This window comes from Tachysurus fulvidraco, chromosome 22 (assembly GCF_022655615.1).
Source record: "Tachysurus fulvidraco isolate hzauxx_2018 chromosome 22, HZAU_PFXX_2.0, whole genome shotgun sequence".
NCBI classification, from domain to species: domain Eukaryota; kingdom Metazoa; phylum Chordata; class Actinopteri; order Siluriformes; family Bagridae; genus Tachysurus; species Tachysurus fulvidraco.
In genome coordinates this window covers 18,257,411-18,269,910 of record NC_062539.1, presented here as the reverse complement: position 1 = coordinate 18,269,910, position 12,500 = coordinate 18,257,411, and the positions used below count along the sequence as shown (strand labels likewise).

Sequence of the window (12,500 nt, the reverse complement as noted above, 5' to 3'; positions counted from 1 at the left end):
ACATCTCCACTACCTTGGACCTTTATCTCCTGCTTGATATGAACCAGACGTTAAATGAAATGCCCACAGACATTAAATATGGTTGGCTGCATTTAGGTCAGTTTCAGCTCCCAAATGCCTTTAAAAAGATTTCTTCCTGCAACAAACAACAGACAACAATGTGTGTATGTGTGTATGTACAGTATGTGTGTGTGTGTGTGTGTGTGTGTGTGTGTGTGTGTGTGTGTGTGTGTGTGTGTGTGTAAAGGAGTAATTATTTTATACTTCATTAAGTAAACAAATGTAATGCATTTTGAACTTATTTTCACCCAAACACACTTCTGCACTACATTATTGTGCAAACTCCTGGTTTCTGTTTCTCAGGTTGTATAAATCCCCTTTAGAGACGCCGTGCTTCAGCAGAAAAACACGATATTGTCGAGAAATCCAGTTTTCTAACAATGAAACAAAGCAATACAAACATAAACGCAGTTATGTACATTTTACCAGAGATCGTGTTTCCATGGTAACGCACAACTACAAATGTTCCCCTAACAAAGGAAGCAGATACAGAGAGTTATCTTCAAATACCTTCGAATGAATAATGCATGAAAGCACAGGTTCTTTTTTTGAACTGTTTATTTGCAGGATGCTGAATTTCCAGCCTCACATTTTTACACCGTTTTTAAAGTTTTGTATAAACGGGTTTTCTGGTTTTGTTCTCGTTTGTTTACAGTGAAGGGTGTAAATCTGAAGCCGAATACTCTTATTACTGCCATAACTGATTCCTAAATACTAAAATATTTTAGAGGAAGCGATCTGCCGTTTAAAGCTGTAAGCACATCCTTTCTTTCCATTCCACACATCCCTGTCAAAGGAAAGGCACGTAGAAGTGAAAGCAGCGTCTGATGATGAAAGGAGGGACGGAATGCTTTGGGTGGCATTCGGATGAGAGAAGCGAGAGGTAGCGAGAGAAAGTGGGAGGGGTGGATAAAGAGAAAGAGATTGAGGAAGGTGTAGAGCAGCGATTCCTCTCACTAATCTCATGGACACACGTGAAAACCTTGTGATAGAGAACAAAAGAGTGATGAAGGAGGAAACAGGTGAGAGAAGTGCCATGAAAATAACAACAGTAGAGATGTTTCCAGGAAATCAAAGCTTCTCACAGGAGCAATCTGAACATATTTAAAAGCAAGAGAGAGAGAGAGAGAGAGAGAGAGAGAGGGAGAGAGAGAGAGAGAGAGAGAGAGAGAGAGAGAGAGAGAGAGAGAGCTAGACAAGGGGAGGGAGGGAGGGATAGAGGGAGGGAGAGAGAGAGGAAAGCCACGCTCACTCACTGTGACAGTGCCAAAGCAAGCGGAGAACACAAGAAGGAGGGGTAGAGAGAGGAAAGCAGAAGCCTCGAGAGTGCTGGAGGAGAGACTCGTAGTGACAGAAGGGTCAGAGGGAGCAGTAGAGGGAGAAAGGATAAAAAGAATGAAGGGCTGAAAAAGAAAAAGAGATGGAAGGATGGGAGAAAGATATAACGACGCAGACGTAGCGGTGAAATTTCCAGCGCTGGATAGACACATCTAAAGACAGGAAAGAAGATAAACGTGGAGCAACTGATACTTGCCGTGTGTTCGTGTGAGGCATCGTGACTGACGGAGATCGCGTGATGCCTACTAATGGATTATAAGAGATGAAAGAAAGGACGAGTGTGTTTTAGCGTAAGGCTTGAGTGAGGGCGAGTCTGAAGTGCAGGGGCATCCAGGGTCAGCGTGAAGTGAAGCGAAGTGAAGATTCGGCTCACGCTTTCATCACATAGACTCTCATCATGGGATTTCAGAAGCTCTCATAGTAGGTCTCTTCTACTCTACTCCACTTCCTCCTGTTGCTGCTTAACTCTCACAGAGACACAGGGAGAAGGAGAGAACAGACCTCAGTAGGTCTGAGGAGCGCCGTGGCAGTACGTAGTATTTAGTGGATGCTTCCAGTAACCAGCCATGGGGGAGTGGACCATCCTCGAACGCCTCCTAGAGGCTGCCGTTCAACAGCACTCCACTATGATCGGGAGGTAAGAAGACCTCTTTGTGTTTGCACTAAAACCATTTGGTTCCTGGTGTGAGGAATGTGTCAGAATCATGAGAGAGATCATTTCATCCCACTGGAACCTTTTGCTTCATTCAACTCAGGAAGGAAAGTGAATTTAGACTTAGTGAACATTGCCTCTATAAAATGAATCAATTTTACATTGTGAGAATTGACTTAATGGTTGAACACATGGATTTCCAATACTCAGCTTAGGTAAGAGCCCCACTGCAGTCTCACCTATGACCTGTGTCCAGTCAGGCAACATCTAAAATGGCCATGAAATAAAACAGCTCACATAAACTGTGCATTTCTGTAGACACTGGTCCACTTACAGCAGGAAGAGCGACGTGCTGGGTCATCATATGCTGGTGGGGCTTTGTGTTAATCCTATAGGATGAGGGGAGCACACACACACACACACACACACACACACACACACACACACACACACACACACACACACACACTATTGCTAACACAATGTTTAAATAGCGTCAGATACACGAAGAGCTCAGGTGACATCTATTACAAAGAACACATTCTACATTGAGTTTATTTTTATTCCTTCATCTAAAGTTATTAATATCCTTGTTATAGAGCATAAATATCAGATATTTATAAAATAATGAAATTTTTAAAAAGATAAATAAATAAATATTTGTTTGAAAGCATTGCTAGATTTTTTTATATGTATTATTATTATTATTATTATTATTATTATTATTATTATTATTATTATTATTATTATTATTATTATTTAAAAAAATGATAATCTAGTTAAAAAATCCATGAAAGCAGACATATGAAACTATCTGGCAACCACAATAAACCATAATAAAGTGTAAAATTAAAACATAAAAACTATTATTTCTATTCTTAGACATTATTAACAATAATAATATTCTGTGTTTTCTGCTATTCTGCACTTTGGAGAACATTGTGGCTTAGAGAACACACTTGCTTTGCATGTCCAGTGTCAGCGGTTTGATACTTGTACCTTCCTCCGGTGTTTTCCTCTGATATTCTTTGTTCTCCTCCCATCCAAAGACACACACTGTAGGCTGATTAGCGTCAGTAAACTGTCTGTAGTTTGTTCTGCGTTGGACTGACACCCTGTTATAAGTGTCCTGGAGCCCTGGGATATGGGCCAGGATCCCTGCGACCTTGTGTAGGAGAAGTGGTACAGGAGACAGATGGATGGATAGATGGATGGATAGATGGATGGATAGATGGATGGATGCATAATCAAGTTCTTGCATACTGTCAGTCATTTTTTCATTTCTTGTCACCGAAGGTTTAACTTGCATGGGAACAGAATACTGTCAGCGCCTCGTACTAATCCGGAGCTAAACGACCTTCTATAGCGTACGTTCAAACTAATAAGCAGCAACTTGTCACTTGTCTTGCTTGAAGTTTGTATGCTGTTGCTGTGTAGTGACTGTTCTCCTAGTTTTTATGTGTTAGTTTCAGTGTAAATGGTAGAAGTTAAACAGTTCCACTATACAATTCATGCACAGAACTTTGATTTAAAATGTGCTTAGGTTCGAGTCCCACGCGACACGTTCGGCTCACAGCACAGCTAGCTGTGCGTACAGTATGTACTTGCTCAGCAGAAGCACCGGTGATCTCTGCTACGTATTTTATTTTTCCTCCAATATGTTTCTTTACACAATTAAAGACATTTAAGTGGTTGTATATAACAAGATAAAAGCATGGTTATTTATTAAAACAATAAACAGGAAGTAATTTCCGTTCGGATCTACAGTGAGAAATGGGAACTGAAGTCATTTTGGACCACGTGCTTGATCTAAGATTTAGGATCGATCTGAGAAATCATTCGAGCCAATCGTTATCTCACCGACAGACAATTTCCTTTGGCTCCGAATTCTATAATATTCATCAATCATACAGCATAGGGATATGGTTACTAAGCAACAACACCCTCCTCACACAGATGAGGTTTATCTGTATGCTGTTTTACATTCATTAGTCAATTGCGTGAAATTTGTGCCAGTGTCTGTATCGTTGTGTCAACGGTTCAACTGAACTAGACCTGAATTTGGGCTTTTGACATTGGAAAATCACTTTTCTTTCAAAAAATGAAAGTCATGAGAACACTGTTGCTAAGCAACTGGGAAAATATGGTTGTCAAGCACACACTTGCTAACAGATAGCAGAGGATAGCGATTTGACTAGCTAGTCATTTATACCAGTAATGTTCAGGCAGAATGAGAGTGAACACGAGACCCGAATATATCGCAAATGTTTCCCGTAAAGCTGTTGGTAAATTATTCCTAAAACAATCAGAATGAATAAAATGACATGTTAAGTGCACGTAGTATCGAACACAAACACTCCCTCCGTGGCATTGTGCTAAAAAACATTCTCATCATTCAGAGTGGTTAACAGGATAAGTCAAATCTTCAGGTACAAACTGTGAATGCAAACTAATTTATATGTACAAAATGTAACCACGTGATGCGTTTTACATGGAATATTTTTTCTCCAAATGATCCTTTTCTTTTCAGAATTCTTTATTTTTTTAATGTAATTTGTTGTTTATGTGAATTTTCCATTATTTGTTTACTTTCACAAAGGGATTTTGTTTAGACTGATGAAATTCATCCAAACACAAACAATCGGAAGGAAGTTGGTGACCTTAGCCATGTAATGCACTTGTGCTGAAGTCATGGCTTAATCTAATTTTTATCATTCATCTCCTACCGCTTATCCGAACTTCTCGGGTCACGGGGAGCCTGTGCCTATCTCAGGCGTCATCGGGCATCGAGGCAGGATACACCCTGGACGGAGTGCCAACCCATCACAGGGCACACACACACTACGGACAATTTTCCAGAGATGCCAATCAACCTACCATGCATGTCTTTGGACCGGGGAGGAAACCGGAGTACCTGGAGGAAACCCCGGAGGCACGGGGAGAACATGCAAACTCCACACACAAGGCGGAGGTGGGAATCGAACCCCCGACCCTGGAGGTGTGAGGGGAACATGCTAACCGCTAAGCTACCGTGACCCCTTTAATTTTTATCATGTTCTACAAATTCTCTACTATTCAGAAATATACATACGGACTGTTGCTAATTCGATACGTAATGCTATTAACACTGATGCTGTTGATAAATTCACCTGTAAGCAGTGCGACACTTCTCCGTTAATTTGAGGAACATAACAATAAAACAAATCGTGCATGCTTCGCTTTCTCGTTGCTTATCGAAACATCGATCTGCAGCTCATCTCTTCCACATCCATCTTTTACATTGCCTCATTTTGTCCTTTAAATACTCTTGTTGTGATCACGACACTGATTTGCACAGGAAGCTCAAACCGTTGCTCAGGACACACTTCTGGGTTCAGAATGATTCCACTGCACTCATCTCTCATTCATTATTCTACACACAACCGTTCAGTTGTACTTCAGTGCAAGCAATCAGCTTCCTGTGATCACTAGCACCATCACAGTCGTGATTACGATCCTGCGACTATAATTAGCAATGCGTCTTTTTATAGCGGCTCGCTTCGTTCGTTTTATATCTCGCAGGGTTTTTTGTGGGGTTTTTAAACTGGGTACATTTTTGTTTGTGAATCTAGTGGATGAGATATCTTTCAAATTCTTTATTATTCATAAATACTGTTTCTCATGACATAGGATTATGACTGAGTCTGTGTGATGAGATTTATAACGGTCGTTTTGGTTCAGGATGAATTCTGAAGAAGGGTTATGTCTATAATAGGGAATACAAGGCTGAATCTAGTCAGCTTCGTGAGAGATGGTGAGAGAGAGAGCCTAGTTTTTGCCATTTTAGGGACAGAAGAGCAGAAGGTTAAAATATGAGTTGGTAAATGATGTAAATAAACTGTGTGAGGATTAAATTACAACTAGAAAAGCTTTTTATTTCATTTACACACTCGTTTCCATTCTGAAATGTAATGATATGAAGAAGGGATCACACAAAGAGGATGTGGTTTTATATGTCTTGAGAAAGCAGATACAGCTCGTGGCAGCTTACAACTTAAAAGGACAGTTTCTCTTTTTTTAAAGATGTAAATGGGTTTAGTTTTTCTGTAATGGAGTCTAGCAGCAGGTCTGGAACCTAAAATGGAGATCAGACTTCAAGGTTTCGTGTTTATTTAAAGGAAGATTAATATATCCATTAGTCACTGCAGATGAGCTCCAAGTCTGTCAAACAATGCTAACCTGTCTGTAATGAACAGCTAATCTAATGCACCGATGATCCCGGTGAAGCATTTGTGCCGTTCTTCAGACGACAGGATGGAACGCTCGTGTCAGACTTTCTTTTCTTCTTTACCTGATTGGGGTCTGTGCATCACGCAGTAAGAGATCAACAGAACCATTTTTTCTCCAGCATACATTTCCTAGCAGTTCACTGTGTCTCTTGGGGATTGGAGGCTGTGATGTCAGCTAGCAGGGAGCGAATAAATCTTTTCCATAAATCTGCAATGTATAAAATGAATACGTTACTGTTGAATCTACAATGAAAGTAGAAGCATCACCGTGTGAGTGTGACTGTATCTGTTTAGTGCTCCAAACATTTCCTCTTCTGCTTTCAGCTGCTTCCAGTTCAGGGTCTCCACAGAGGATCATCTGATCCACGTGTCTGATTTTGCACAGGTTTTACAATGGATACTGATGCAACTCATTTTATCTGGGCATCGACATTTAACCCCTCAGTGTCTGTGTTGGTTCCCTGCCCAGGAATTAAACCTGTGCTGTGCTGATAAGAGCACAGGATCCTGCCTCTGGAGCATCAGGGACCAAATATTTGTATGTGTATTTGGATTAAAAACCAAAAGTGGGCATGGTTTAAATCACTTGCGCTTGTCTCAACCAAATAAAACCTGCAAACCTTTCTGTAAAGATTAAAAAAAAAGAATAGTGTTTCTCCTATTCTTATTTATATATTTTAACCAATTTGAACACATTATCTATTTAATCTGAATATTATATTAATATTCACAGCCATACAGCATAGACAATCAAAAAATGTTAGGGTTAGGGTTTAGTTCAAGGTTGGGGTTAGGGTTGGGGTTAGGGTTAGGGTTAGGGTTGGGTTTAAGATTGGGGTTAAGGTTGGGGTTAGGGTTGGGTTTAAGTTTGGCGTTGGGGTTGTGGTTAGGGTTGGGTTAGAGTTGGGGTGAGGGTTGGGTTAGGGTTGGGGTTAGGGTTGGGTTTAAGTTTGGGGTTGGGGTTAGGGTTGGGTTAGGGTTAGGGTTAGGGTTGGGTTAGGGTTAGGTTTTTAGGGTTGGGGTTAGGTTTAGAGTTGGGGTTAGGGTTAGGGTTGGGGTTTGGGTTAGGGTTGGGTTGGGGTTAGGGTTGGGTTAGGGTTGGAGTTAGGGTTGGGTTAGGGTTAGGGTTGGGGTTAGTTTGGGGTTGGGGTTAGGGTTGGGTTAGGTTTTGGGTTAGGGTTGGGGTTAGGGTTGGGTTTAAGGGTTGGGGTTGGGGTCAGGGTTAGGGCTAGGGTTAGGGTTAGGTGTTTGGAAACGTACAATGACCCCCCCATCACAGGGTCTTAACCTGCGTGGCTGTAGCGGGAGCCAAGGGTGAGGCACTGGCCGGCGCATGTTATTGCACAGCTAGGGTTAGGGTTAGGTTTAGCGTTAGGGTTAGGGTTAGGGTTAGGGTTAGGGGTTAGGGTTAGGGTTGGGGTTAGGGTTGGGTTTAAGGTTAGGGTTAGGGTTGGGTTAGGGTTAGGGTTGGGGTTAGTTTGGGGTTAGGGTTGGTTTTAAGGTTGGGGTTAGGGTTGGTTTTAAGGTTGGGGTTAAGGTTAATGTATTAAAGCAAATGCCATGTGATTAGCGATGCTAGGGTTGGGGTTAAGGTTAATGTATTAAAGCAAATGCCATGTGATTAGCGTTAGGGTTAGGGTTGGGGTTAGGGTTGGGTTTAGAGTTGGGGTTAGGGTTAGGGTTAGGGTTGGTTTTAAGGTTGGGGTTAAGGTTAATGTATTAAAGCAAATGCCATGTGATTAGCGATGCTACATGACTGTTGCAGTATAAATCATTAAAATGTTTATTTAGGGACAAATAATAGTAAATGTAAAGTATGTGGCTGTTGGATCCTCCTGGAAGCCGTGAAGAGATCAGTTCCTTCAGGTTTTTGAGGAGTTTTGTGATTGTTGTAGCCAGAAATGCTACAGTACACACAACACTGCAGCTTTCTCTCAGATCTGTGCTCATTTCCAATGTACATGAATCAAACAGGGCTTTGGCTGAATGCATGTTGTGATGTCACAAATAATGTCGCGGCCCAAATCTGCAGAAAATCTGTTTTTCAATTTTAAAATTCCTCAAAATATCACAATTTGATTGATTTTGTGTTAATTTCTCCTGGAGAGACTGATTGGTTAATTTGGTGATTAACTAAGACCTCTGTGTAAACTGATCTCCAGTTTATTTGTGGAACCTCAGCGTTCGTAGCAAAGCGCTCCTAGACTGACAAGATGTTATAAGAGTGTTTATGCACGTTAAGCTGCAATAGAAAACTACCACTAAAAAACTACTACTACATACTAGTGGTGAATTTGGCTCCAACTTGGCTGACATTCTTAAGAATATAAACAGCAATCACAGTAGCAAAGTTTTCCAGAATCATAAAAAAACAACAAGGAATTTATGCTTCTATTGATCCATCCATCCATCCATCCATCCATCCATCCAGTCAGATGATTAGATTTTCATGAATCTTATTATATATGGTTTTACAGTAATAATCTCATGAGTCTTTATCTGCTCGTGCACTTTATCTGCTCGTGCACTTTATCTGCTCGTGCACTTTGTCTGCTCGTGCACTTTGTCTGCTCGTGCACTTTGTGTGCTCGTGCACTTTGTCTGCTCGTGCACTTTGTCTGCTCGTGCACTTTGTCTGCTCGTGCACTTTCTGCTCCTTTTACTATCTTTTCTTTCCCTTTACATCTGTCTGACTCTGTTTCACCCTTCACTGCTTACAGGATCATCTAAGTTTAGATCTCTGCACGGAGGTCACAGGCATCAATGTTAAAACTTCTCTAGAAATACAAAAAAAAATCTACAACAGAATGTCCACCTTTCTAACATTGGAAAAATATTGTAAAATAAATCTAAGAAATCATCGCGTTAAAACATCGCACAATGTCCTAGTTTCTTTCAGTTGTCCTTTTGTTCACAATGGTTTAATAAGTAAAAGAGTTGATGGATATTTTTGGACTAAAAAACACAAACTGTAGACGACTGTCTTGTGCCAACAGCATGACGACATTAAGGACATTCTAACGATTTAGTTTGAACAAATTTCATTAATTAACCTTCATTTTCTGTGTAATCATAATTCAGGTAACAGAGAATTACAAAGACAATTAAAAAACTTTGCTAAATAATTTGAACATGTCCAGGTAACAGAGTAAGACACTTATATGTACATTAATCTATAATTAATGAAACAATTTCAAGCATGATAAATGACAAGGCATTTAAAAAAATCCATAGCCTTTCCTGTTAGCCCTAATTGTCATATGAATTCATTTATCACACCAGAGAAATAATTTTATTTAAGTTATTTGTACAGTGATGCTGGAATATCTGATGCTAGCTAACATTAGCTAGCAGCTAATCGCTTGTTTATCCATCTCTCACCTCAGAGCTCGGTCAGCGTTTTAATTGCACTCGTTATGTTGTTAAGAGTTTAAAATAATTCCACAGCAAACGCTCTTCTAACCGTGATTGTAGAAGAGCAGACAGAGGACGTGAGCTCAGTAAAGTCACTCAGCAAGAACAAGGTGCTGTTTGTGAAAAAATAATATAAAGTGCACATCATCTTTACATGGTCTTCACTCATCCTGAAGAAATTGTTTTCGAACATAACTATGCAAAAAAAAAAAAAAAAGATATGTTTTATTTTCACAGTGTTCACAAGATGCATTAAATTTCTGGTAAATAGCTCATAAAATATCTACATCATAATGAGCCTCAAGAAACATATAATGTAACTATAAAGTGATAAAAATATCAGAAGAATCATTTAGCAAATTGCTGTCAAACAAGAGGAATAAAAACTTTAACCTTCTGAATGGCAGACGCAATCATCCAGAGACACTTACATCTTATTTTTTATACAAATGAGTGATTGAGGTTAAGGGCCTTCCTCAGGGGCCCGGAGATGGCAGCTTGGTGGAAGTCACAACCTTCTGATTAGTTGTCCAACACCTTAACCATTAGGCACTACATAGTGTGTGTGTGTGTGTGTGTGTGTGTGTGTGTGTGTGTGTGTGTGTGTGTGTGTGTGTGTTCAGAGTTATAGGCTGTCACTGGGGCTGTAAACATGTCAAAGTGTGAAAATGTGTGAAAGTTAGTGGATTAAACAGACTATTAACTCTCAAAGACTAAACACAATTATTCTCTTTATAACAAATATATAACACATTTATAATGATTTTGTAATGTTTAAACAAAAAACATTAGTGTGTGTGTGTGTGTGTGTGTGTGTGTGTGTGTGTGTGTGTGCTGCATTGTCATACACAGATGATCGCCTCCTTTGGAAGGCACAAGCACAAAACAAACACAAACTCACACACAGACGTTCAACACCACCAACATGACCTGTCACGAGTGATTCATATGCACAGAGATACACAACACTTTAACAGCCAGATGGTCAGGCCTACACACACACACACACACACACACACACACACACACACACACACACACACACACAGAGAGAGAGAGAGAGAGAGAGAGAGAGAGAGAGAGAGAGAGAGAGAGAGACAGAGAGAGAGAGAGAGAGAGAGAGCAAGAGAGCAAAAGATATCGATATGAACAAGATAGAGAAGACACACAGAGAGACAGAGAAAGATAAGGATTGGAAAGGGTGGTAGGGAAAGGAAGTAAAAATGAGAAATGGGAGGAGGGGGGCGTGGGGAGGGGGGCTGCGGAGGAAAGTAACTGAGCGACAAGGAAGGAAAGCCGAGCTATCGCTATCTAGAGTAGAGACAGATAGTGTGAGGGTAAAGTAAACAAATCAAGGACTATATACAGCATATCATTCTTGCGAGAGTATTGGCTTTTTTTCTTTTTATAGCTCAGATACATCTAGATCTCTCTCTCGCTTCTCTACCCTCTCTTTCATCTCTCGCCATACCACTCTATCCTCTCTAGCCCCTCCCTCCCTCTCCATATATATATAGTATGTAGGGGTGGAGGACGAAAATGAATGTAGACCAGTATAAGGTATAATATACACAAATGAGAAACCTAACATAGCGTGAACTGGCCTCGAACACCGGGGTCGGGGTGCTCATATATATATCATCCTCTATATATCTATTACAATACATAAGGGGGGCGGCCTATATATATTAGAGACTATACATCTAAAATCATAATATATATATATATATATATATATACATGAGACACAATATCTACATATTCTATATAAGACCATATTCCACTATATCCGCTATTCGCTATCTCCCTACTATATCTATCCTATCTCCTATCCCTTTAATTAGTAGAGAAAAAAGTAAACAATATAGTATAGAGATTCCTCGGAACGCCGGATTCCCCGAGGGGTGTTGTCCGGAGGGGTAGGAGCGGAATGGGTCAAACACAAATACAACACACATTTGCAAGAGAGAGGGGGGGGGGGATAGCATAGTAAACTATTGTGCCAACACAATTCACTGTGTACAAGCAAGTGTGTATCAGTGTATCAAAATAACACACACACACACACACACACACACACACACACACACACACACACACACACACACACACACATACATTTACATTCCAATATCCACACAGACACATAATACGGTGTTCTTCTCACTCAGCACAGATTACAGTTACAGCCAAAATCAGTTCAGATTTATTTATTTCTTATTTTATTACTATTTTGTTTAAATGTTTAAGATTGTTTTTATAATTTTGTATTTGCTTAGATTAATAAATAGAAATGAGTCCTTGTTTTGTGGACTCGTCTCCCTTTATGTCACTTTTTGATTGCCAGAAATTGGGATTATAAACTATTATGCACTAAAAACCAAAAAAGCTGTAAACACAATTAGCTTTTGAACATAATATTAAAATAGAAATAAAAAGTAAAAATATTATGTGCTGGATCAAGTGCTATTTTAGGATTATTCCAACGCTTGCCATTTCCTTATTCATACATCATTCTTTTTTCAAATTCGGTATATTAAAATGGTCTTATTTTATGGTACATAAAGGAACAAAAAGGTTGTATCTTTATTTTTTATTTCCTTTATTGTTTTCTATCTTTATTTCTTTGTGGCAGGTGTTTGTACTGTAGTTAAACACTTGGTCTAGAAGCTAACAACGATTATTTAGAGGAGTGAACACATGAACACACAGGAGGTCATTTAGAGTTAAACTTGTGTGTAATCTGAATGTGAATACACAAATTCTCA

At 39.8% G+C, this 12,500-nt stretch overlaps 1 protein-coding gene and 1 long non-coding RNA gene across 2 annotated transcripts in view; one reads left to right on the top strand and one right to left on the bottom strand.

Annotated features, from left to right (window-relative positions):
• The window catches only part of LOC125139912, a 7,966-nt gene extending 4,779 nt beyond the window's left edge, over positions 1-3,187 (bottom strand). The window contains exons 1-2 of the long non-coding RNA XR_007139058.1: positions 3,050-3,187; positions 2,385-2,439 (exon numbers count right to left, since the gene is read on the bottom strand). This is a non-coding gene — a long non-coding RNA (uncharacterized LOC125139912). The remainder of the gene's footprint in view (positions 1-2,384; positions 2,440-3,049) is intronic.
• LOC113652867 (gap junction delta-2 protein) overlaps positions 1,302-12,500 on the top strand; it is an 18,336-nt gene continuing 7,137 nt past the window's right edge. Inside the window, exon 1 of the mRNA XM_047806050.1 lies at positions 1,302-2,035. Coding sequence (XP_047662006.1) covers positions 1,965-2,035 — 71 coding nt within the window. The 5' untranslated portion in view covers positions 1,302-1,964. The remainder of the gene's footprint in view (positions 2,036-12,500) is intronic.